The sequence below is a fragment of the Tachysurus fulvidraco genome, chromosome 7, assembly GCF_022655615.1.
Source record: "Tachysurus fulvidraco isolate hzauxx_2018 chromosome 7, HZAU_PFXX_2.0, whole genome shotgun sequence".
Classification (NCBI taxonomy): domain Eukaryota; kingdom Metazoa; phylum Chordata; class Actinopteri; order Siluriformes; family Bagridae; genus Tachysurus; species Tachysurus fulvidraco.
Window position 1 is genome coordinate 2,866,572 of NC_062524.1, and position 24,494 is coordinate 2,891,065.

Here is a 24,494-nt window from a genome sequence, read left to right on the forward strand (position 1 = left end):
TAGTAGTATACTGATAATAATTTAACATAAAAATGAAACAAAATAAAGAATAAATATATAAAAAGTATACAGTATGTGTGTGACATGGAAATGCAGTCGAGATCTATGCAGAAGAAAAATGAGTAACATGGCAGTGACATGGAGATGATTAGTGGATAATACAACTATTCAAGTCAATCGTCCAAAGAGCTTACTGTAACTTCAGACGAGCTCAGTGCTAAAAATACATCACACTCCAGTGAACAGTAAATTGGTTTACACATAAAGACATACATGACACTTAGATTTGCTTTATTTACTTTTATTGATATATGTGAAAATAAATAAATACATTATAAAACATGGATTTTTTTTATTTACATGAAGTGCAAAGGTTTGAATGCTGCAGTGATTTGATTAATGATATATTGAATGCACTAACAGTATTAGTAAAGCACACCCACATACACACAAATACATATAAACATATAAACTGAAAGCTACATTCAGGAGAAACAAAAATGGAGTGAAAACTTGGTCACAGAAACACAGTTTATGGAATACAGTGAATTTGTCCAGGAGATCATGAACAAGGCAAACTAGCCATGATCATCTGGTTGCATAGAAATATAGCACATTAATGCATAATTTCACAGAAACCACCAGGCACTTATGGAAAAAATAAAATACTGCCTTTCACTCCGTTAAAATATGAATAATTATCAAACAGTAATTACATTCAATATGGTAAAATACAAATACACAAATTTTTAAACATATAAATACATCAGGCAGCTCTGTAACAGGTTCAGTTTCTTTTTTACTGCTTTTGGTTTTTTGTTTGTGCAAAAGCACCAGCTGGTGGAATAATAAACTCTACAATCTGTAATACATAATAAATAGATTTATTGCAATTTGTTTAAAATGTGTGCTTTGTGGCACATAGAACTACTCACATTATTGGGGTATTTTTTTGAATGTTTAATGCTGCCTGTACTCTCTAGTGAGCGTACAGTATTTGTCCATCTAGTTTGGGTGTTTAACTGAGTATCATGTTATACAGACACATACAGAAGGAATGTCTTAAAGCTTGTTTTTTGATTTTGTATGAAAAAGGTCAACAACATTTCTCTACCTAATCCTCACATATCTATCCATGTGCCATGAGCACATGTCCGTTCACGACTGCATGACTGTTTGGAGCTTCATCTTCCACTTCATTCTGTGGTTTGATGTAGTTCATTAGGATCATCTCAGCATAACCGTTCGGATCGTCTTTATTACCGTCATCATGTTTCGGGCTAAAAACAAACAAAACATGTTGATTTTCACGAAAAAGCATATAATGGTTCTGTGGTGCTTCATTGAAAACAAACCAAAAAGCAAATGATAAAAACAGATGAAGATCCCATGATGAAAAAATAATAAATAAACATCCATCTACTCATCTGTCCAATATCTATTCATGTACATTTCATTATCCATGATTTTAACAACTTAGTCAACCATCTAGCTGTATTTCTCTCCATATATCTCTCCCTCCATCTTACCTGCCATCGGGGTGACCGTTCAGTTCCTGAACCTCCTCTTTCACACCATTTTCAACATCAGGTTTCAGGCTAAAAACAAGAAAAACAGGTAGGATTCAGAGAACATAAATATATTAAAATAAAAAAGTTTTCAGATGAAAAATCTACATTACACTTAGACTTGCTTTCGCTTCGTGCAAAAGTGTGGAATGTCTTTTAGCGTGCCAGTGTTGCCATAGAAACAACCGGGTAACAGTGATTTCAGTGTGATTTGAAGGTAAATTTATTCGTACTTAACAGTCATGCAGTATTATTTATATTATGATACAAAATAAATAGATCATTAAATATTTAAGTGCATCTAGCAAAATAATTTAGGTAATAGAGTTTCCAAATAAATAAACACATAAATAACTACATAAATTAATAAGCAAATGAATAAACCACCTTAAAAGAATCAATTTCAGGAAATTCAGATCATGGAATTCAGGAGACATGAACAGGATTATTCCCCGGGACTTATCACCTACATAGCTGTATATCTTTATTCATAATCGATTGCAAATATGCCATATATGCACTTCTAGTTAGACACTAATCTAATGTTCTGAATGGAAAACAGACAGGTTTCTGCTGTAGCTATCAGAGCTGTCCTGCTCAGGGCCCAGAGGAGGAATAGAGAATAAATCAACACCTCTGGACCAATCAGGAGCCATAAATCAAAGAATTTGGGGTAAAGAATTTGGGGTAAAGATGAAAAATCATTTTGAAGTTCCATGAAAATGCATTAAATATTGTACAAGAGACCAATATATTTTAAGCTTCTTTTAGGAAATGATTTTTTTTGTTGGCTGGACTTTTTTTCTGAGTGGTGCAGATTTACTGTACCTGTAATCTTGTTTTCTTTTGCGCCGAACCAAATACACAATCAGAGGAACCAGAAGAACCAGAAGAACGAGCAGCCACATATCTACAAATACAATAATATAACTTTTAAAACTCTTATATTCACACACAAGATCTCTTAATTTAGTGTTTATCAGAAATACCATACAAAATACTCACAGTTGTATCTATGATCATCTGTTTTGGTAGCTTTAAAATAAATAAGACACATTAACAGATGGTACAAGAGGAAAAATATTAAATACCAACACACACACACACACACACACATAAACACATAAACACATACACACACACCCCAAAGTAACCAGAGCTATGAATTTCATATATAAATCTAGTACTTACGTTCTGTTACACCTCTAGATGTGGTGCGGTTTGTAACTGTGAGCAAACAAAGAAAGACATTTAAAAATGGTTACAAACAATATTGAAGCCTCCACGATTCCATGTGTGTTCAATGTTTATGCTGCTGCCCTTGTTTCTCTGCTGTATATATTATTGTCTGCTATTTAATGTACATTTATATAATATGGAACCACAGCATTTTGATGACGTTATGTTTTTTCTTCAGACCAAACATTCTGTTTTTAGTTAATTTACTGAACTAAATTACAGATTTACAGCTAAACTGTACAGCACTAATACTGACAGACTAAGAAATATGTACACACAGAGAGAGAGAGAGAGAGAGAGAGAGAGAGAGAGAGAGAGAGAGAGAGAGAGAGAAGAAGAAAGGTACCTTGGAAGATGTACTCGTCCTGCAAAGAAAGAATAACATTCTGATTAGTGACGTGACAAAAAATATCAAGAATTTACCGTAAAAGTATGTACCTTGTTTTGTGACCCGAGGCACCTTATAAGCAGCCGAACCCACATCAGGCAGACATCCAGAACCAATGACATTTCAGCACCGATGGCCGTCTTATTCTAAATATCGGTCAGTAAAAAAAATAACTATTTGATCAATTCACAGCTGATCTCAACATTCAGTGCAGCTTCAGTGTTTAATCTGATGTTAAACGTCAGACTCAGACTCACCTGTGCGTACCATGTCGGCTCACAGTCAGAGCTGTATGAGAGACCTGATGTGTAGTTGAATTTATTATCAAATTTAATTTCATCACAAAATTTGGTGATGTTTTGTGACATGACTGACATCTGAAAATAAAGAACCAACAAAGAAAAAAATACAGATATAAAATACCTGAAAATTAGTAAACAGTCATTAGGAACTCATTAGATAAAGAAGCCTTTATTATTACACATAAAACAGTGATTTTCCCCCCCTTTGATCGCAGTTGTAATATTTCAGGATTTCACCCACCATTTAAGACCAGTCTGATTTAGTCTTCTAAAGATTTCAGTGTTAATAGTTAATAGTTAATGTAAAAGGTCACAACACAAGAAGACAGAAATCTGTTTCTTCTACCATTATCTTCTTTAGACATATTTAATAATTGAAACAAAACACAACCACCAGAACCCCCAAATCGATTACAATTTTACTGCATGATATTAATAACCCTGTAAATATGACAGAAGATGAACAGGATTGTTTAATTCCCTGTGATCATTATTCCACTCTATAAACGTCGAAAATCTGACACGTGCATATGAGAAAAATTCTGACACGTGCATATGAGACTAATTATAATTCTACATCTACACACAGTAAAATCTTCACTTAAATAACAGATCTGACAGATTTTATTCTGCAGAAACGTATCAGTGTGTAACCGACAAAAAAAATGCTTTTGGACACTTTAAAGGTGAAAAAACACGGAATTTATCAAAGCTGATTCACTTTCGTTTGTACGTGTTCACGTAAATGATATAAATTATAATTTATAATAATTTATAATTAAAATTTAAAATTTATATAATTTATAAATTATAACTGGTAATACGAATCTTTAGGTTTGTTTAATGTCTGACTACTGTTTTATGAAGCGTTATTCACATTGTTAATAGTAAACAACTCAGAATAGAATAAAAATAAAACAATTATGTCGTCATTTTCTGTTCTACTTTCGGTATGTTCTGCTGTATGCATTAGTAGAACATCAGTAAACGAATCTTTAGTTTTAGCTTGTTTTGAGTCAACAAGCTTTTACTGTATACTTATATAACTGACGCAGTATATAGAGAAATAAAACAATACAAAGATAAGGACTAAAGAATATGTGCAGACAGACAAAACAAAACACTGAAAACACTGTGCAAAGAAAGGGATGATTGTAAACAATGACTAAATGATTCACCCTTAAAGATTCAATGACTCGATGATTCACCCTTAAAGATTCAAAGAGTCAATGATTCACTTTTAGATATTCCAAATAAAAACACGGTCGAATCTGGATTGCTTTTTTCTATCTATCTGTTGGGGCCAGTTGTTCAAAAATTTTAATCTGGATCCAAATGACCCGGATTTGGAAATCCCATTTTTTCCTATTCAGGATCGGGTAATCCGTTTTACTTTTATGCCTGTTTTTCAAAGCAACATTGGATAGGATCACCCTGATCCAGATACACCGTTTTCAAGACGGGCATTGTTTTTATGTCCTCAAATCCGGATTACCTGCGCTCTAAATGGGACAACATATCACAACGTGGGCTACCAGCTATGTAAAGAACAGGTAGAAGAGCCAACATGGGGTCACCGTAAGAGTTTTTTATTTTGAGACAAAACCCAAAAATAACAAACATCCACTTCCATTCATAATTTCTTTTATGACCCCTCATCTGAGTCATACAAAAATAAATATACATTACCAAATACATTGTGAAGAAAGGGATGATTGTAAACAATGACTAAATGATTCATCCATAGAGATTCAATGACTCAATGATTCGCCCTTAAAGATTCAAACACTCGCCCTTGACGATTCAAAGACTCAATGATTCAAAGACTCAATGATTCGCCCTTAAAGATTCAAAGAGTCAATGATTCACTTTTAGATATTCCAAATAAAAACATGGTCTAATCTGGATTACTTTTTTCTATCCATCTGTTGGTGTTCAACACGAATTCGCATATACATTAACATTTATTACATTAACAGAAATGTAATTACCTCGAAGACAGATTATCCTCCGGTGTCTTCCTGAATCAAACCGCACAGTTTATTTTCCTTCTTCTTTATTACACTTTCATCCCCTAAAGGTGTCCGTGTCCGCTTTATAATACACAACATACAGAACCGTCCCGTTACCCGCATTTTACTGATTATGTCGGTTTTAAACGACGACAAAAAGACGCTTCTACCAAATATGGCGACTGTGTGTGTGTGTGGGGGGGGGTGTCGTATGACGTGACTAACGGCTCTCCTTACTAACCAATAGGGAAGAAGGTGCACTGTAATAGTTAGAGAAACTATGGTGCACCACGAGGATGTGGAGAAGCGTGTAATCTACAGGTGTATTTCATCACCTCATCACATTAAACTATTAGTATCTTATTTTACATTTTAATTCATTACACATTTTATATGTCTGTATCTGATCATATTTTACTAGTTTTAAAATATTACAGTTAGTATTACATTAAAATGTGTATAATAAAAATGTGTATAATAAACATGTGTATAATAAAAATGTGTATAATAAACATGTGTATAATAAAAATGTGTATAATAAACATGTATACTCACTTTTGTTGTTGTTGCTCCAATGTGAGTAGGAGATGACGTTCACACGTTCACACATGAATGAAAGCTCAGGGTTACATCAGTTCAGTTGAGGTAGGTTGGGCTGAACATCACCAGACATATTACAGAGATTGAAGGATGTGGTTTTCTCTGTTCATATGTTAGTGAACATCCTGTGTGTGTGTGTGTATATATATATATATATATATATATATATATATATATATATATATATATATATATATATGTATATGTATATATATATATATATATATACATATACATATATATATACATATATATCCCATTAACGTTTATATACAATATATTATATATGAACGCTTAGTCTATATAAGTATAGTTATATATATATATATAACTATATAGTTACTGTAATTATTAGTTTTTAAGTGCAAGTTAATGGTTGCCGTAAAATCTCATGCCTATAGATGCCTCCCACCAGGGAGCGCCCGTCTCCTTCGATAGCTCAGTTGGTAGAGCGGAGGACTGTAGTGGTTGTAATGACATAGTCATCCTTAGGTCGCTGGTTCGAATCCGGCTCGAAGGAATGCTTTTATAGTAAAAATGCCTTCATATTATCAACATGTTTAACCTGTGGTGAGTGTGACAGCACAAGATGTTGTGTAGTTTACACATACACACAAACATATTATTGAGCACTTAAGAAGTTGTCAGAAAAGTGTAAAGATTAAAACACATGCACTTTATTTTCCATTTATTCTGTTCCCAAGTGACGTGACATACTCAGAATTCGTTCTCTGCATTTGACCCATCCAAAGTGCACACACACAGCAGTTAGGGTACAAATTTTCCAGTATTAAACTACATGAGTTAAATGTTAAAAGGGCTGCACTCAATGATTTGCTTCGCAGAAGAGCAAAATATTTGATGCATATTACAAAACAGAAATACTACATAGACCGAAGCAGACCAAGCTGACTCCTTGCTCTTACTTTAAAGGAAAGTCTCCTGGAATTGACGGCCTTCCAACAGAGCTATACCTGGTGCTATGGGATTTATTCGGTCATATTTGGCTATGCACTATAAATGAGACCATATCCAAAGGCCACTTTCACCGAGACCTCAATACAGCTTTAATCTCTGTTCTACCTAAACCCAGTAAAGATCACTCAGACTGTTGTAATTATAGGCCCATTTCCTTGATCAACGAGGATGTAAAAAATTATGCTAAAGTTATTGCTATATGTCTACAAGTAGTAATAGATAAGCTAATTGATTCAGATCAATCAGGTTTTATCACTGGATGCCTGGCTTCCGACAACGTCCGCCGAGTGTTACATATCATCGCGGAATCAGGGAAATTGAAAACGCCTAGTGGCCTTCTATTTATTGATGCCGAAAAAGCCTTTGATCGGCTTGAATGGGGTTATCTGTGGTATACTTTAAAGAAGTTCAATTTTGGTGATCGGTTCATTAGGATGATACAAAATTTATACACTAATCCCATGGCCAGGGTATCTACTGATGGACTCATCTCAGACAGGTTTAATATTCATAGAGGTACAAGGCAGGGTTGTCCACTTTCCCCCCTTCTGTTCAACTTATCAATAGAACCACTGGCACTGTATGTTAGACAGTACAATCTCATTGCACCAATCCGTTTAGGCGCATCAAGCCACTCTATTTCCTTATATGCAGATGACACATTCTTATTTCTATCTGACTAGCAGTGCTCGCTTCCTAACGCCTTCAAAATTATAGACGAATTTGGCATACTATCGGAATTTAAAATTAATCATTCAAAAAGTATTTCGATGCCTCTTAATACTGATGGTCTAAATTTTTCAATTCCAAACAATATCTTAATATCAACACAAGTTAAATATTTAGGGATCGAACTCAGACCTACTCTACCCCTAATCTCAAAAACAAACTTTGTCAATCTATGAGAAAATTGAGTCGGATACTCAGCGTTGGATGTATCTACCCTCATCACCTTCAGCCCGAATGTCAGTGATTAAGATGAATATTCTGCCTCGCATTCATTTTATTAGTTCCATGTTTCCTCTCCCCCCACCTACAAACTATTGGAAGAAAATAGATTCTTTACTGAGAAAATATATTTGGAATGGAAAACGGCCCCACATTAAGTGGTCTACACTTCAAAGAATTAAAATGAAAGGCGAATGGGGCTGCCCAAATTTTAAATTGTATCATTGGTCCTTTATTCTGCTCTCTGTTAAGAAATGGTTTGATCCTTGTTCACAGTCCTCGTGGAAAGTAATAGAGCAAGAGATTATTTCACCAATTCGATTGCAAGACTCTTTATTTTCTGGTCTTACATATAGGAAGTGCTTATTACATTATGGACCTATACATTCATACACTCTCCATATATTTAAAAAGATTGAATCCCCTTTTCCTTCTAAAACTATATGGCATGCCCATACTCCCGTATGGCACAATCGGAATCTGCTTTCTGGTGGACGACCTTTTGTACAGCCAACTTGGGCTACAAAAGGTATTCTAACGTTAAAAGATATAAATGGAGAGAAATCAATTGTAAATTTTCAAGACTTAATAGAAAGATTTAACATTTCACGTAACACTTCGTTCCACATTGAAATATCTAAAGGAACCTTGGGGCAATAATCTTCAAATTCACCCAGTAATGCAATGGATTCAAAATGTGCCAAACATAGGAATTGTCTCTTATTTTTACTCTTGCTTCTCAAACCTCAACTCTGATGATTTCCCTAAAGCTAGAGTGTGGTTATCAGATTTGACTCTCTATAACAGAAGCATTGATTGGGACACAGTGTGGGTTAATACATTCCATGCGTCCTCAAACTCTAATCACAAATTCATTCACTTTAAAATTATTCACAGAGCACATTTAACCACACGTACAATATACGTTATGCTTTGGGTATTTCACCTCATCCGTATTGCAAAAAAACATTATAATGATTGAAGTAATGCATATAAAAGTGTTAACAAAGTGCTAACAAAAGGTTAAAAAAAGATCAGATTAAAAATTTGGCACTTACGGTAAAAATTCTAAAAATAATGCCCTATAACTTTATATATATTAAAAAAAAAGGCCTCAGTTGATGTAATTAATAATTTCTTCTGGGAATAAAAAGTGTTCTAAATATTAAAGTGCAGGAACACAAAGACAAGTGCGATGACAGGAAGACAGCGGGCTGGACGGAGGGGCCGAGGTCAAACTGTAATCTTCACAGGACAGTGCTGACAGGAGAAGAAAAAAAAAAACAATTAAGAAATGAAATATAAATATATAATTATGTATGTGTTCATCACAACACCGTCCTGTCCAGCGAGCATGATTCATTTCCATCAGTTCATTCCATTGATTTAAAATAATAAACTGATGCAAGTTTTATAAAATGAAATTTATCATCATATTATCTGCAATTATGATTCATTATAACATTCAGGAAAGAATTACAGGCAGTGTATATTAATGAATACACAATACATTATTCTTATAAAGCGTGTCCCAAATGTCAGGGGAAATTTTGGATATGTGACTTTTTCCCCAGAAAGCATTTGACAAATGAAGAACATGTCAGTGTTTCTGGTGTAACAGGAAACAAGGTGGTGCAATGAACTAATTCGGGTCACGGGGAGCCTGTGCCTATCTCAGGCGTCATTGGGTATCAAGGCAGGATACACCCTGGACGGAGTGCCAACCCATTGCAGGGCTGTTGATGTACAGATTTACTTTAATTTTTCTTTTTGTAATAAATAAGAAAGCCATTTCATAGCATAACATCCAGAATGTTTATTCTGTGCTGGAAATAGTGTGGAAGGAATTTATTCACTTAGATAATTTGTAAGTTTTTTCCACCCTCAACAGTCAGCAGGTTTTGTACGTATATTTATATCCTATGGGGAAGCAGATGCAGGTCAATTCAACTTACAAATAAAATAAAACAGGAGAACAAATGAAAATGATAAAGTGCTAAAAGATATAAAATGGTGACACAGAAAAAACTGTCATCGGTTATGATTTTCTTCCTTCTTATTCTTAAACAACAAAATAAAGCACTTGTGTAAAAGCTGCTTTACTGTGTAAATATCCAGCAGTTTGAGATTCACTCACTTTTCATTCGCTCTTCCAAGTACACAGTTGTACATCTTTGTCCACCAGCCTTTAACCTTCTTCCTGTAATCAGCAACACCAGTGAAGAACAGAATCATTTGTTAATCACCAAACACATTCATCAGTCTAATGTACACAGCAGATTAAAGCATTTCATCATTGCTCCGTTAGCTGTGAGGATGATGCATCATTACCTTCTTCTGTAGCACACGAGTGCACACAGGACTCCAACAAACACAACAAAGGACACAGTCACAGAGATGGTGCTGGTGCTGTTCCCACCAAAACCTATCGAGGGAAGAAAAGAAAAAAAATGAAATATAATCTCCAGTTAATACAAGTTCCTATATTTCATTTCATTTCATTTCTAACACCAACTCGATAAATAATAATAAAACCATTACATCTAACATGATGGGCGTTTTTTTAAACATTAAATAAATACAGTCACCTCAGGCTTGCTCAGAAATGATAAATACAACTAAATTGAAATAAAGTCTAATATTAAATATTGAAATTTCTGATCTATACTATATTCTGAAAAGCTGCTTTGAAATAATGTCCACTGTAAATCGAAGTCATTCTGTAGTTACATTCAAAAATGAAAAAAAAAATAAAATAAAAAATCATGAGCGGAAAAATAAATCAATGCCACACAACTTCAATTAATCGAGGATATTTAATCTATACAGAAATATCTTGCTCACCTGCTTGTTCCTCAGCAGTTTCAGAAGCATCAGGGGGTGATATGGTGCTGTTGACAACTAACACACATACACACACACACACACGCACACACACAAAATCAGCTACAGTTCATTGATCTGATCCTGTTTTTTCTCACTACTGTAATCAGTTTTGTCCTGAACTGCACTGATTTCACACATGATCAGGGTCAGATATTAATAGCAGCTCAAGGGAAAATCCTGACACCAAAAAATGACCAAAATACCCCAAACAAGAGAATAAACAGCCCCATAGTTAAGTCCTGGATTGTTTATTTTGTTTATTATTATTAGAAACATTTGGGTTACTATAATATGCTGAACATAAAAACTGCAATATCTACATGACCCTCTACATTCACGGTATTTAACAGACACCTGTTACCAGAGTGATTGACTTTATCTCCTTTTTAACTGTAATCATGTTAATGCACGGAAAACACAGAGTGGTTTTATTTACAAAATAATACCACACCAATCACTGCAACTCAATAAGAGGATACATCTGAATCCACTGTGAGAAAGAAATCATTTATTTAATTTTTTAAAAGAAATTTCTAGTAGATCTTGTAATGAAAGTGAATACAAAAAAAACAACATATAAAGTGTTTTTCTTTCCTACATGACAAATACTGTATATTAGTCATGAGCTCATTTGGTGCTGAGAAGTGAAAATACAAAGCTGAAAGGTGTACCATTAAACACAAACTCCTTCAGTCCACTTGCATGTGTGTTAAAACAGCGTGCAATGAGGCGAATGCCAGTGTCACAGACCTGACGAATCAGAAAGTCTCCATGTCCCAGCACAGTACCATCCTAGAACAATGTGGAGAAGGACAACACACAAAAAATTTGATAATAATATCAAGAAATAATAATAATAATAATAATAATAATAATAATAATAATAATAATAATAATAATATAATTTCAGTCAATAAAACGTAGATTTACATCAATTACTTGTTATGTACAGTGATGCCTCGAGATTCGTTCCGTGACCTTGCTCGTATCTCAATATGCTCGTATCTCAAAACAATTTTTCCCATTTAAATTAATTGAAATCCCATTAATCCGTTCCAGCTCGCAAAATTCCACACCAGTTGTTTTGTTTATGTGTTTCGAATATAAAAAAATGTACAGTACCTGTATTTATAAATGACAAATATTGTATAAAAACATACAGTAATAAAAGAGAATGTTAAAAATTAAACTGGTTTTACTATAAAGTGTATTATTTACCTAAGAGCAGTGTTGTGCTAGTTACTAAAAAATAGTAACTAGTTACAGTTACTTCATTCAAAAAGTAACTCAATTACGTTATTGATTATGTACACCAAAAAGTAACGCTTTACTGTTAAAAGTAACTTTTTAGTTACTTTTTTAAAGAACGCTCTTTAATGCTCCCATCAATGCCCTTTTATGTGTTATGGTCTATACAAACACAAAACCAGACATCCCAAGTATCCCGGATGTTCAGGGAGTCTCCCGCATATTGATAGCGGCTCCCTGATGCCGTGTTACTTTATTTAAAAAAGTAACGCATTACAGTATTAGTTACTGTCAAATGTAACCGCGTTACTGCCCAACACTGCCTAAGAGATCAGACGACTTGAGCTAACGGAAGATGCGCACGGAGGTTGAGGGAGGAGTAAACAGGCGGAGGAGGAGGAATTTTGTCTCATACATACACTTTCACTTTCGTTCACTTACTCGCTACCGTACACTCTTAATGATACTTTACACTTATCATGCCGGAACCTGTGTTCGTTTTATTGGTGTACGTCACAAAACATCTGCCGGTCGTTTTAATAAAAACCGGCTCAGATGTTGGTATCTCACACGTGGTTGTTGGTGATCTTTGTTTCGGTGGCGTCGGATCGGATGCTCGTATCTCAAAAATCTTTTCGTATCTCAAGGCAAAAATTTGGTCGAATCACAGCTCATATCTAAAAAAAATTGTATGTCAATGCACTCGTATCTCGAGGTATCATTGTATTGACATTTTTGCATGCAAACCTGTACCCAGTTGGTAGCTGGCCAGGCAACTGGCTAATAACTGTGTTAACCAGGGTTGATTAGTATCTGTAATTACTTATTAAATATTTTTGATGTTTTGAAAATCATTCTCTGTGAGAGTCATAGCCTCAGAGGCTAAGCTCCTCATCTCCTCCTACCCTAGAAATGCCCCTGGGCTGGGAAAACTTTCAGAAGTCTCACCGGTGCGTGCCAGCTAAGTTCACAGCCCATCGTCTGTAGAGCATGAGGTTTGGTGTAGTTGTATGGGCCAAATGAGGAAATCTCATCGCAAGTAGTGTTGATCCCCGTCGCAACCATCTGAAAATCAAGATCATGGCCCATCATTTAAGAGGATATGCCTCACTAGAACACTTAAATTACAATCGATCATCTTCAACTCAGTCTCCAACTCAAGACACCACCACAAGCAAATGTTTTGTTTTTGAAAAAAAAGGTTGCAAGTAAATACATATGACGTTGACATTAACGCTGTTATGGTTATGGAGGAAGTAAAGTTTACATTGATTTAAAAAAAAAGTACGTAAAAGGGAGTCAGTGTGTTACGTGGCATGGGAGCGATTGAAAATAGTCATTTTTTCATAAACAATATTAATATAAATTAAAAACAGACATCAATTTTTATAATACATAGCTGTGTCTTATTTGTTAAAGCTGTTGAAAAAAAATGCAGTCATTGTCTTTCTAAACATGATAATTTATCATAATTTTTACTCATAAGTGCACGTCAGTGTAAAGCAAAACTATATCGGATTTGTGTTTTTCAATTGGTTATTTACAGACGGTCTCCAAGTCCGGAGTGTGTTCGACACTTATCCAGAAATACTTAAAACATTATCTTCATAAAAAATCATATTCAGTGATTACACAAAATTATATTTAAATTACTCAGAAAACATCCCAAAAACAGCATGCAAACCTTGTATAGATATTAATTATTCAAATACAACAGCCAATGGCAAGTCTCCTGTTTAGCAGATCTTTCAATATTTAACTTTTTGTGTTAAAAGTACAGGAAGTTCTATTTATTAAAATTACAATACGCAGTTTGTTTGTAGCATATGTACAGATATAAATAATTAAAAAAAGCCATGGATATAAAAAAGTGGTTTAAAGATTAATCATTGTCAAAGACAACTTCGACCAACAAGAAGTGTGGAGCTTTTGTGCCTTATATACTATTGATATACTAGTACTCAAGAAAGCCACTAGATGGCACTGTGTTCACTGTTATTTGATGAATATTATGCAATGAGTAATAAAGAATATACCAATACAAATGTTAAGAGAAAATAAACAGATAAGTTGAACATATGGAAAAGGATTTAAATCATTGAATAGAATATGATTGTCTTGTGTTTTAGTTTAAATATTGAACGCGGTCTGTTTTAATTATAATAAATACTGGTGAATGTCTGTTTCTCAGATCATAATAAAGTCTATGAAAATGAAATGTTCCCTATTCTGTATGTCCTGGACCTTGGTTTTTAGAATATCTAAAGATTTAAACTGGATACCTACTTGTGCCTGTGCTTGTGTAAGTGAACTTTTTTACTAATATACTAACCTACTATCCCAAGCCAGAGATCAGGAAGGAACTAAAATGCTAAACTGAGACCTTGGATCAGTATTCAGGCTTAAACCTGGTCTGTATAACCAATGTAACAGACCTGTAGGTGAGAGTACAGTGCATTTTGCTGTTATAACTGAGTGCATTTGCATTGTGATCTGTGTGTAATACATTTCCCCCTCGGGGCTCGCCGTAGATGGTGTGTGGGCATGCGTACTCGCACAGGAGGGCAGTGTGTTCTGAGAGTTCCACGTTGGTGCGACGCCATGAAAAATAAATAAAGAGTTCATGACCGAACGATGAGCTTCCGTCTCTTATTTTGGTACATTTCAGTTTAGGCGAACCCGATTTTAAACGCTCGGTTACACCACTATAATTAAATTTATCTTTCATTGAAGTTCAAACTTTCTTAAAGATCTTCAAACGCCAAATATTTACTCTTTCTAGTGCGAACTAAAACGTTCAGATAAAAGTAACCCGGACATTTTTTTAGATTATCCTCCTGAATCAGGCTGATGCGCAGATACTCTGACTTTCTACATGAATCTGTTTAAAGTCCCTCCTACAATGATAGAGATCTCATGCTGCTGTTTACTTACATTGATAATTGATCTCTTCATAAATATAATTAAAAGGTGTTAAAATTAAACCATCTTATAAATCTCAAAGCATACAAGTTTAAATCAAAGTAAATACTACTTTAAAAAAATTGTCTATATAGAGTCTAGTATTTATACTTTAGTAATACTTTTGTTTATCTCAAACGCTTTGCTTGAGTATGCAGTCAGAAGACGCCCCCCAAAAACAAGAATCTCAGTAATGATTTTCAAGATTTACTGCTGTTCTTGGACTAACGTAAAACTGTAAAAGTATAAAAATAAAGAGCTCCAAGCATACATAATATGTTCACAAGCACAACAAAGGCTCTTCACATTCCTTGTACTTAACAACAATTATTTCAGAAATAGATTGTGCCATTCACTAAAACAAACAAATACATGAACGTCTGGCATACAAAATATAACTATTTACTGTAAATATGCATGGTAACTATAATGTAGCAATATCTACATACCGAAAGTGCTAGTGATGTTACCAGTGACACCGAAGCTCCGAGGCGTGTGTCCAAAAAATGAACCGATTTTTATTGAAGCTTTGTATCGAAGCTTTATTCATTCTTGATTCTTCATTCACGTGACCAATGAAGTCTAGTTTCGTTTCACACACCCACGTGACTGCTACGTTATCTGATTCAAAGGTTTAACATCGTGCGCGACACGCGGCGGCGCGCCCTCGTGTGTTGTATTGGAGTATTACTGTTGTCAATGGAGCCTGTTACAAAAAAGATCGCGTGGGTTCTGAAATGTGGGAACACTTTCATTCGATTTCGCCCAATAAGGTGGATATATATATGGTTTTGTTGTGAAGCCTATATTTATCACTCGTCATTGGGCAATTATACGATTTAACGTAATATTTCATGTCACAAAGATGAGCTTAAATCATGATTTATCTAATCTGATTTTATAATCCATATTCTGGGAGTTGCAGGTTTTCAATCACCATACACAACTTTTTTCTGGAAGGCCACTCCTTAGGAGATTAACTATGGTGCTGAATTTACCTTTACAGCATTACATTTACGGCATTTAGTAGACACCCTTTAGTAGACACCCTTATCCAGCGTGACTTACAACTGAGCAACTGAGGGTTAAGGGCCTTGCTCAAGGGCCCAGTAGTGGTAGTTTGGTGGACCTGGGGTTCAAACCCATGACCTTCCGATCAGTAGCCTTAACCACTGAGCTACCACATCCGTCATTAGGCAGGTGCACTTATCCAAAGTGACTTACAATTTTATCTCATTTTATACTTAGCAATTGAGGGTTAAGGGCCTTGCTCAGGGACCCAGCATCGGTGGACCTAAGATTTTTCACTTGCAACTTTCCAATCAGTAGAATAAGACCTTAACCACTAGGCTACCCCTGTCCCTGCCTCACAGGGGTTTTGTAGCTGCACTGCTGTTAGAGCTGCTGTTACAGAAAATTAAATCAACACCTCCTAACCAATCAGAATCCACTCACTATGGATCAATACCACAATACCAGCTTACATCTATAAAAGAAGGACAATCAAGCAGGATGGGTTTGTGTTTTTATTTAAAAAGATGACAGAAATTAAAGAGTAAAGTTACAGATTAAAGCTTGGTCAGAAGAAACAGATGTTCACTTGCTGTTTGATTAAAGCTTAAAATTGCTGATCATAATTGTGCTAAAAACATCACCACTACTCAGTGAAAAGATTCTAAAAAAAATTCAGATTTTCAGATTATAAATTCTATTTTATTTACTATGTTGTATTAAAACATCACCAGCACATTAATGATACCTTCAGAGATTTAAAGTGCTCCTTCATTTGTAAATAAATAAATAAATCCACACATATCTTAATGCCAGCATGGAATTTTGTGAAGGAATATTAACAAAAAAATAAAATAAATATTCTTTAAATATCAAAATAATCTCTATAATAATCTCTTATTTCTATTAGTAGAGAACAGGAATTATAATTTAAATTATAGAATACAGATATTTGGTTCTGTAAATTTTAATTAACAGTACAAGATTAATGGACAGTTTTAAAAATACTGTAGTTACTTGACCAGAACTTGTATAAAATTCAGTTTTCACCCTTTTTAATACGTGATGTTTTCTAACAGAATTATGAGCTTCACAAAATTGCTACAAAGTCTGAAAAGTTTTGCATTGTAAGATTAACAGATTTGTATAAAAACATTGCACTTTGGATTGAAATCTATTGTTTTATCTACTTCATATCTGAGAAAAGATTAAAAAAAATTAAAAAAAGGTCATGGAAAAGTGCAGTGACAGAAAAGACAAGTGCAGGAAGGACAGAGGCACTGAAGCTGAACCATAATCCTCACTGAATGACAGAAGGCTCTGGAAACTCCTCCCTGATGGACAAAGCAGTAAAGAAATCCAATAAATACAGATAAAACATCTAAACTCTCTAAACACACACACACACACATACACACACAAACACACACACACACACACACACACACACACACACACACACACACACACACACACACACACACACACACACACACATACACACACTCTTCTATCATTAACACTGCAAAATTAAAGTCTTCAAAATGTATTTTTACTGGATGATTAACTTCTTATCTATATCCAGTTAATGATATTTAATACATATTTATTATATATTAAAAGGTGATCTAAATATCTGCTATTTGTAATTTATTTATTTTGATTTAATTTCTTTTAGTTTAATCTCCATTACAGTAAGAATCAGTAAGGACACGGATACATTAGTGTTTTGTTCAGGAAAAATACAGTACTGTTTTCAGTAAAACTTCAAGCCAAGATAAAATGTACATAAATCTATGTAACAGACATTTATCAAGGAACAAATTAAATAAATGAGAAAAAAAACGGGCTAACAATCTTCTGTACAAGTCGTCTGATCAGAGACACTAATCAGTTATGACAATAATCGACAGTGATGCCTGTAATAATTTACTCCAAATATATACAGCGATACTGGTTTCTAGCAGTGGTGTTTATCTACATACAGGTTAAAGGTATTTATATAAACACCAGTAAAACTCTTACACTGGAACAACGTTGATCGTCTTCAGCAGTTTGATCATCTACATTTCTTCATCCCGTCATTTTCAAAGTCGTTCATGTTCACCATAACACAATCCCCGCTAACACACACACACTTTCATTAGATTACTAAGTTAAGTAGTCTTGATTTGTCACAAACATTACTGCACACTGAAATTCTTTCTTGACATATTCCATCCTTGGGTTTGGGTCATTAATCCATCACCATGAAGGTTGGATCAGAACGCACTGCACTGGATGCAGTAATTTAGCTTTAGCACTTACTTATTTTGGTTACTTCGTAATCGAGGTCCTTCATCACTCTCTGATGTCTGATCTTGTATCGGCATCCTCACAGCATCACCATTCTGATCAGCACTTACATCATGGTCACGGTTTGGGCTAACAAACAAACACACAAGTGGGAATGATTAGTGACTAAATGGAGGGGTAAAAGTAAACAGTGTGGATTCTGAGCAACCGTTTAACTAAAATTATGGATTTGCATTGTAAAACGCACAGACACGCGCGCACAGACACGCAAAGGGACACGCGCACAGACACGCAAAGGGACACGCGCACAGACACGCAAAGGGACACGCGCACAGACACGCAAAGGGACACGCGCACAGACACGCAAAGGGACACACGCACAGACACACAAAGGGACATGCGCACAGACACGCAAAGGGACACGCGCACAGACACGCAAAGGGACACGCGCACATACACGCAAAGGGACCACCTTCGGGTTACGTGTCAGACTCTCGAACCATTAAGCCATGACTGCCCCAAATTTAGTAATAGTAATAATAATACAAAAATACTGTCTTTAAGTCATGCAACTTAACTTTCAGAACTAAAAGATTCTAAATCTACAGCTCAGGAATAACATAAGCCTTTACTGTCTCCTTGGAAATCTTTATGGTATTTAAGAGGCAAAAAAACATGAACAGGAACTTGGACCTACCTAGAGTCCATGCATGGTTTCACACCGAGTCCTTTAAGTGCATGTATGTATGTATATATCAGAATATAAAAGTTTATCTCTCTCTCAATGTGTGTGCTTTAAAAGTCTTTAAAGGAGCATGTGATTGCAGATCTCAAATCAAAAGACAGCTAACTCCTCGCGTCTCCTTCTGCTTTGACATAAGCGTGTTGTCTCACACACACAATAATTGCACAAAAACGTGACATGAGCTTTAAAATGAATTAAAAGAAGCTTAGAGGCAGAGGAATTTGCCTCGATAAATTTTTGTAATCGAGTTACTCGAGGAATCATTTTAGCATTAAAAAGAACATGTTCCAATTTCTTCCTACAGTTTTTATCTGTCTCATTAACATCCAGAATTTTATTTTTATTAGTAACACAAAAGGTGCTTCAGCTCCACACGTTTCTGGGAGAAATAAACAACAAAATAAAACGTGTGTGAAAGCAGCTGTAGTGTGTAAAGGTCCTGCAGTTTAAGTTTCACTCACTTGTCATTCTGTTCTTCTGTTTGTTTACAGCAGCCTCTCAATCTTCTCCAGAATATAATCCCAGTGATGATGATGATGGTGATGGAGATGATGATAGAGATGATAATCCAGATGGTAGTGAGGGGGGCATTGGCGGAGTTGGCGTTGGGGGAGTTGGAGTTGTGGTCAGTGACTTTAAACAAAAAGCAAAGCACAAAGGCACAGTTAACACATCAGTAACACAAAAGGTTTACAGGTTGCTCTCATTGCTGCACATTTCTCCTCCTATCTGAACATCCTGTCTGCATCTGATGCTGAGAAGCTAGTTCATGCATTCATGACCTCTAGATTATTGTAATGCATTACTAGGTGGTTGTCCTGCATCTTTAATAAAAACAGTTAGTCAAAAATGCAGCTGCCAGAGTTCTTACCTGGTTGAAGAAAATCATCATATAACCCTAATTTTATCATCTCTACACTGGCTACCTGTTAAGTTTAGAATTGATTACAAACTGCTGCTACTTACGTACAAGGCTCTTAATGGTTTATCTAATGGTCTTCTAACACGTTACAACACTTCACGCTCTCTAATAACACAAAACTCAGGACTTCTGGTAGTTCCCAGAATATTAAAATCCACTAAAGGCAGTAGAGCGTTTTCGTATTTAGCTCCTAAACTATGGAATTGTCTCTCTTATAGTGTTCTGGGCTCAGACACACTCTCCTAGTTTCAGTGTAGATAATAATGCACACACACACGGACAGACAGTGGACAGATGCACACGCACGCGTGTGTGTACACACAAACAGACGCTCGCACATGCACGCACACAGATGCACGCACACACAGGCGCATGCAATAACACAAACAGACGCACGCACACACACACACAGACATGGGAGTGCGCACACAAAGACAAACATATTTTCATATTTAGCTCCTAAACTTTGGAATAGTATTTCTCTTAAGAGATAGTGTCCGGGGCTCAGACACACTTAAATGTAGATAAAAATGTACACACACGGAGAGACAGTGGACGGGGACACACACACACACAAAGTCGTGTGCATACACACAAACAGACGCACACACAGATTCACGCACACACACGAGCATGTGCACACAGACACAGACTCGCACACACTTGAACAAACAGAGATATTACATACCTTGGTAAAGGTGCCGAAGCTGCAAAATATAAAGATAGTTATGATTAAATCATTCTTAAAAGAAACATAATTTGAAACCTTATAGAAGCAGAAATAAAAATATAAACCTTTTCATTCGATCCATGACACGTTACGTTATGGCGAAGCTCGATGCATTCTTTGATTGTGATATTTTTCTCGCTCACATCAACAACCAGCGGGTGTCTGCTTTGGTTTACATGAAGTTGTCCATCTGACAAGTACTCCAACTCCGACCCATCACCTGGAGCCTAATCACAGCATTCATTCATTAACAGAGTGCAGCATCGTTTCCCTTCTCACTCACTATGTATGAATAAATACATCATGCAATGTGTCTTTACTGGAACATCTGTAAATATTAATCATCTGCACCATCTTTCAATATTTCAAGAGTTTATAAAGTAATAAACTTGTGAAGATTTATAACAAGATCAGTATTATTTGGTCACATTGGTCAGTCCTACTCAGGACTTTGCTGCACTGCTGATGAACTTGAAGGTTCTCATGTGGACTCACCTTCCTGTACCAGGCTTTCTCACAGTCCTTGTTTTGAAGAACAGCAGACGGTATGTTAGGGGACACTGGATAAGTGTAACCATTTTTAGAAAAATGGTCTTGACAGACAAAGTTGATGATGTAGGTGATGGTGAAAATATCAGTCATGATACAAATCTGGGGGGGGGAAATGTTAACGATGAGTAATAAGAGTTCAATATATGCAGTGCAGTTTATTTACATTTACATTTACATTTACAGCATTTGGCAGACGCCCTTATCCAGAGCGACGTACATAAGTGCTTAAATCTCTAACACTGAATACATTAATGCTGGTTCACTAGGTTACATACTTAAGATACCATGAGTTTAAAACATTTGTTCAAAGTTACAATAAAAAAGTGTCAAAGGTTTTTTTTTTTTTTTTTTTTTTTATAAATGCAAAGGATAAGGAAAGAAGTGCTAGTTGAAGTGCTTCCTGAATAAGTAGGTCTTCAACCGCCGCTTGAAAATAGCCAGTGACTCGGCTGTCCGGACCTCTAGGGGAAGTTCATTCCACCACCTTGGTGCCAGTACAGAGAAGAGTCTTGTAGTATACTTGCCTCTTACCCTGAGAGATGGTGGAACCAGTCGAGCAGTGCTGGTAGATCGGAGGTTACGGGGTGCAGTGCGAGGAATGATGAGGGCTTTGAGGTAAGAGGGGGCTGGTCCATTTTTGGCTTTGTAGGCCAGCATCAGTGTTTTGAACCGGATGCGTGCAGCTACCGGAAGCCAGTGGAGGGATCGCAGCAGCGGGGTGGTATGCGAGAACTTTGGCAGGTTGAAAACAAGCCGGGCAGCTGCATTTTGGATCATTTGCAGAGGACGGATTGCGTTCATAGGTAGACCTGCCAGCAGTGCATTGCAGTAATCCAGTCTAGAAATGACAAGAGACTGAACAAGTACCTGGGCAGTCTGTGTGGACAAAAATGGCCGAATCCTTCTAATGTTGTAGAGAAGAAACCGATATGAGCGAGTCACATTTGCAACATGAGAGGAAAAGGACAGTTGATTGTCCATGGTTACCCCAAGGTTGCGAGCTGTGGCTGAAGGGGAGATCAGATCGTTGTGCAAGGATATAGCAAGATCGTGACCTGGGGATGAATCACCTGGGATGAACAGCAGTTCAGTTTTGCTAGGATTGAGCTTTAATTGATGAGCAGTCATCCATGATGAAATTTCTGCCAGACATGCTGAGATCCGGTCAGAAGCTGTGGCATCTGAGGGTGGGAAAGAGAAGATAAGTTGTGTATCATCAGCATAGCAGTGGTAAGAGAACCCATGTGATGAAATAACTTCACCAAGAGAGTGAGTATACAAGGAGAAAAGAAGAGGACCAAGTACTGAGCCCTGTGGGACGCCAGTGGAGAGTCTGCGTGGAGCAGATGTCACTCCCCTCCATGTTACTTGATATGAGCGTCCTTCCAGGTAGGAGGCAAACCATTCCCAAGCTGATCCGCAAATCCCAAGACTCTTGAGGGAGGATAAGAGAGTCTTGTGGTTGACCGTATCAAACGCTGCTGAAAGGTCAAGGAGGATAAGGACGGACGATAGTTTGGCTGATCTAGCAGTATGTAGCTTCTCAGAGACATCCAAAAGGGCTGTCTCTGTAGAGTGAGCTGCTTTAAAGCCAGACTGTTTGGGATCTTGGAGGTTGTTCTGTGAGAGATAGACAGACAGTTGATTATAGACAATGCGTTCAAGAATTTTTGAAAGAAATGAGAGAAGTGATACCGGTCTGTAGTTACTGATGTCTGATGGATCCAGAGCAGGTTTCTTTAGGATGGGAATAACCCTTGCTCTCTTGAAAGTAGTTGGTACCTGACCAGATGCTATGGATCTATTGACGATAGTGGAAATGAAGGGCAAGAGGTCTTGTGAGATGGTCTGGAGCATAGTGGTAGGGAGTGGATCCAATGGGCAGGTGGTAGGATTGCAGGACTGGATGAGTTGTAAAATCTCTTCTGCTGCCACAGTTGAAAAATGTGACAACAAAGGTGTAGGGGAATCCATACTCTGAGATGTAAGTGCAGTCGGGGCTGAAGTGAAGGTCCGGCAGATTTCCTCAATCTTCTCCTGGTAGAAAGAAGCAAAGTCTTCTGCAGTCAGGGAGGATGAAGGTGGTGGGGCCGGGGGGTTGAGCAGAGAAGAGATGATGTTGTGGAATTTCCGAGGGTCATGTGAGGAAGCTTCAAGCTTTTCCTTGTAGAAGGAGGTCTTGGCAGAAGTCACATCTGAGGAGAACTTGACAAGAAGTGTTCTGTAAAAATCAAGATCTGCATCAAGTTGTGATTTCTTCCACTTTCTCTCTGATGATCTTAGCTCTCTTCGATTGTTTCGCAGCACATCTGAAAGCCAAGGAGCAGAAGAAGAAGTTTTCTTGGGTTTAGTGAACATAGGGCAGAGGGAGTCCATAGTTGAGGAAAGAGATGAGAGGAAAGTATCTGTGGCTGAGTCTAAGGGTAGTGAGGAAAAAGACTTAGCATCAGGAAGGGAAGAAAGAGTGCCAGAAGCTACAGATGAAGGTGAGACAGAGTGAAGGTTGTGGCGAGTAAGAGCAAGGGGGTGAGAGGTAGTTTTAGGTAAGATAGGTAGAGTGATGGTGAAGGATACCAGGTGATGATCAGAGACGTGGAGTGGGGTAGCAGTCACATCTGTAGCTGAAGAAGGACGGGTGAAAACCAGGTCCAGGACATTGCCTCCTTTGTGTGTGGGGATGTAGCTGTTGAGTGTGAGGGAGAAAGAGTCGAGAAGAGACAGGAGGGAAGAAGAATGTAGCTTGTCAGAGGGGAGGTTGAAGTCACCAAGCACTGTCAGGGGGGAGCTATCGGAAGGGAAAGCACTAAGCAGTGAGTCCATTTCTTCCAGGAAGTTTCCTAGGGGACCAGGAGGGCGGTAGACAACAATGATAACAAGGTTGATAGGAGAGGTAACTGAAATGGCATGAAATTCAAAAGAAGAGATGGTTAAATTAGAGAAGAGTAGAGGTTTAAAGCACCATTTCTTTGACAACAATAAACCTGTACCACCACCCCTGCCTGTTTCTCGTGGTGAGTGAGAGAAAGCATAGGCAGAGGATAAAGCAGCTGGTGTAGCAGTGTTCTGTGGGGATATCCAGGTTTCTGTTAGAGCAAGAAAATCAAAGGAG

At 36.7% G+C, this 24,494-nt stretch overlaps 2 protein-coding genes and 1 non-coding gene across 4 annotated transcripts; 1 reads left to right on the forward strand and 2 right to left on the reverse strand.

Annotated features, from left to right (window-relative positions):
• Positions 1-285: 285 nt before the first annotated feature.
• LOC125145267 lies at positions 286-5,873 on the reverse strand. Of its 2 annotated transcripts, XM_047816774.1 has the most exons (9): positions 5,489-5,849; positions 3,453-3,572; positions 3,246-3,341; positions 3,154-3,172; positions 2,760-2,795; positions 2,574-2,603; positions 2,397-2,478; positions 1,530-1,598; positions 286-1,280 (listed from the first exon to the last, which is right to left on the reverse strand). In XM_047816774.1, the coding sequence occupies exons 2-9, from the start codon at positions 3,570-3,572 to the stop codon at positions 1,130-1,132; spliced, it is 603 nt and encodes a 200-aa protein (XP_047672730.1). In that variant the 5' UTR covers positions 5,489-5,849; the 3' UTR covers positions 286-1,129. The 2 variants fall into 2 exon arrangements, with proteins under 2 accessions (XP_047672730.1, XP_047672731.1); XM_047816775.1 differs by lacking the exon at positions 3,453-3,572 and having other exon boundaries at positions 5,489-5,873.
• Positions 5,874-6,537: 664 nt separating this feature from the next.
• trnay-gua lies at positions 6,538-6,629 on the forward strand. Its single transcript is given in 2 exon segments — positions 6,538-6,574; positions 6,594-6,629. It is a non-coding gene; the product is annotated as a tRNA-Tyr (tRNA).
• A 10,014-nt stretch (positions 6,630-16,643) lies between these two features.
• On the reverse strand, positions 16,644-24,011 carry LOC125145275. The gene is made up of 8 exons (XM_047816876.1): positions 23,960-24,011; positions 21,329-21,484; positions 20,899-21,060; positions 20,792-20,810; positions 19,643-19,814; positions 18,449-18,565; positions 18,167-18,264; positions 16,644-17,475 (listed from the first exon to the last, which is right to left on the reverse strand). The coding sequence occupies exons 2-7, from the start codon at positions 21,473-21,475 to the stop codon at positions 18,201-18,203; spliced, it is 681 nt and encodes a 226-aa protein (XP_047672832.1). The 5' UTR covers positions 21,476-21,484; positions 23,960-24,011; the 3' UTR covers positions 16,644-17,475; positions 18,167-18,200.
• Positions 24,012-24,494: the final 483 nt, after the last annotated feature.

Excerpts from the sequence above, each read along its gene's own strand:
- LOC125145267 (XM_047816774.1), bottom strand. The coding sequence starts at position 3,572 with ATGTCAGTCATGTCACAAAACATCACCAAATTTTGTGATGAAATTAAA. Across the intron at positions 3,342-3,452 it reads AGCCGACATGGTACGCACAG|AATAAGACGGCCATCGGTGC; the intron begins GTGAGTCTGAGT and ends ACCGATATTTAG. Across the intron at positions 2,479-2,573 it reads AGATGATCATAGATACAACT|ATATGTGGCTGCTCGTTCTT; the intron begins GTGAGTATTTTG and ends TTGTATTTGTAG.
- LOC125145275 (XM_047816876.1), bottom strand. The coding sequence starts at position 21,475 with ATGACTGATATTTTCACCATCACCTACATCATCAACTTTGTCTGTCAA. Across the intron at positions 21,061-21,328 it reads AGAAAGCCTGGTACAGGAAG|GCTCCAGGTGATGGGTCGGA; the intron begins GTGAGTCCACAT and ends TGCTGTGATTAG. Across the intron at positions 18,566-19,642 it reads ACAGAAGAACAGAATGACAA|CCCAAACCGTGACCATGATG; the intron begins GTGAGTGAAACT and ends TTTGTTTGTTAG.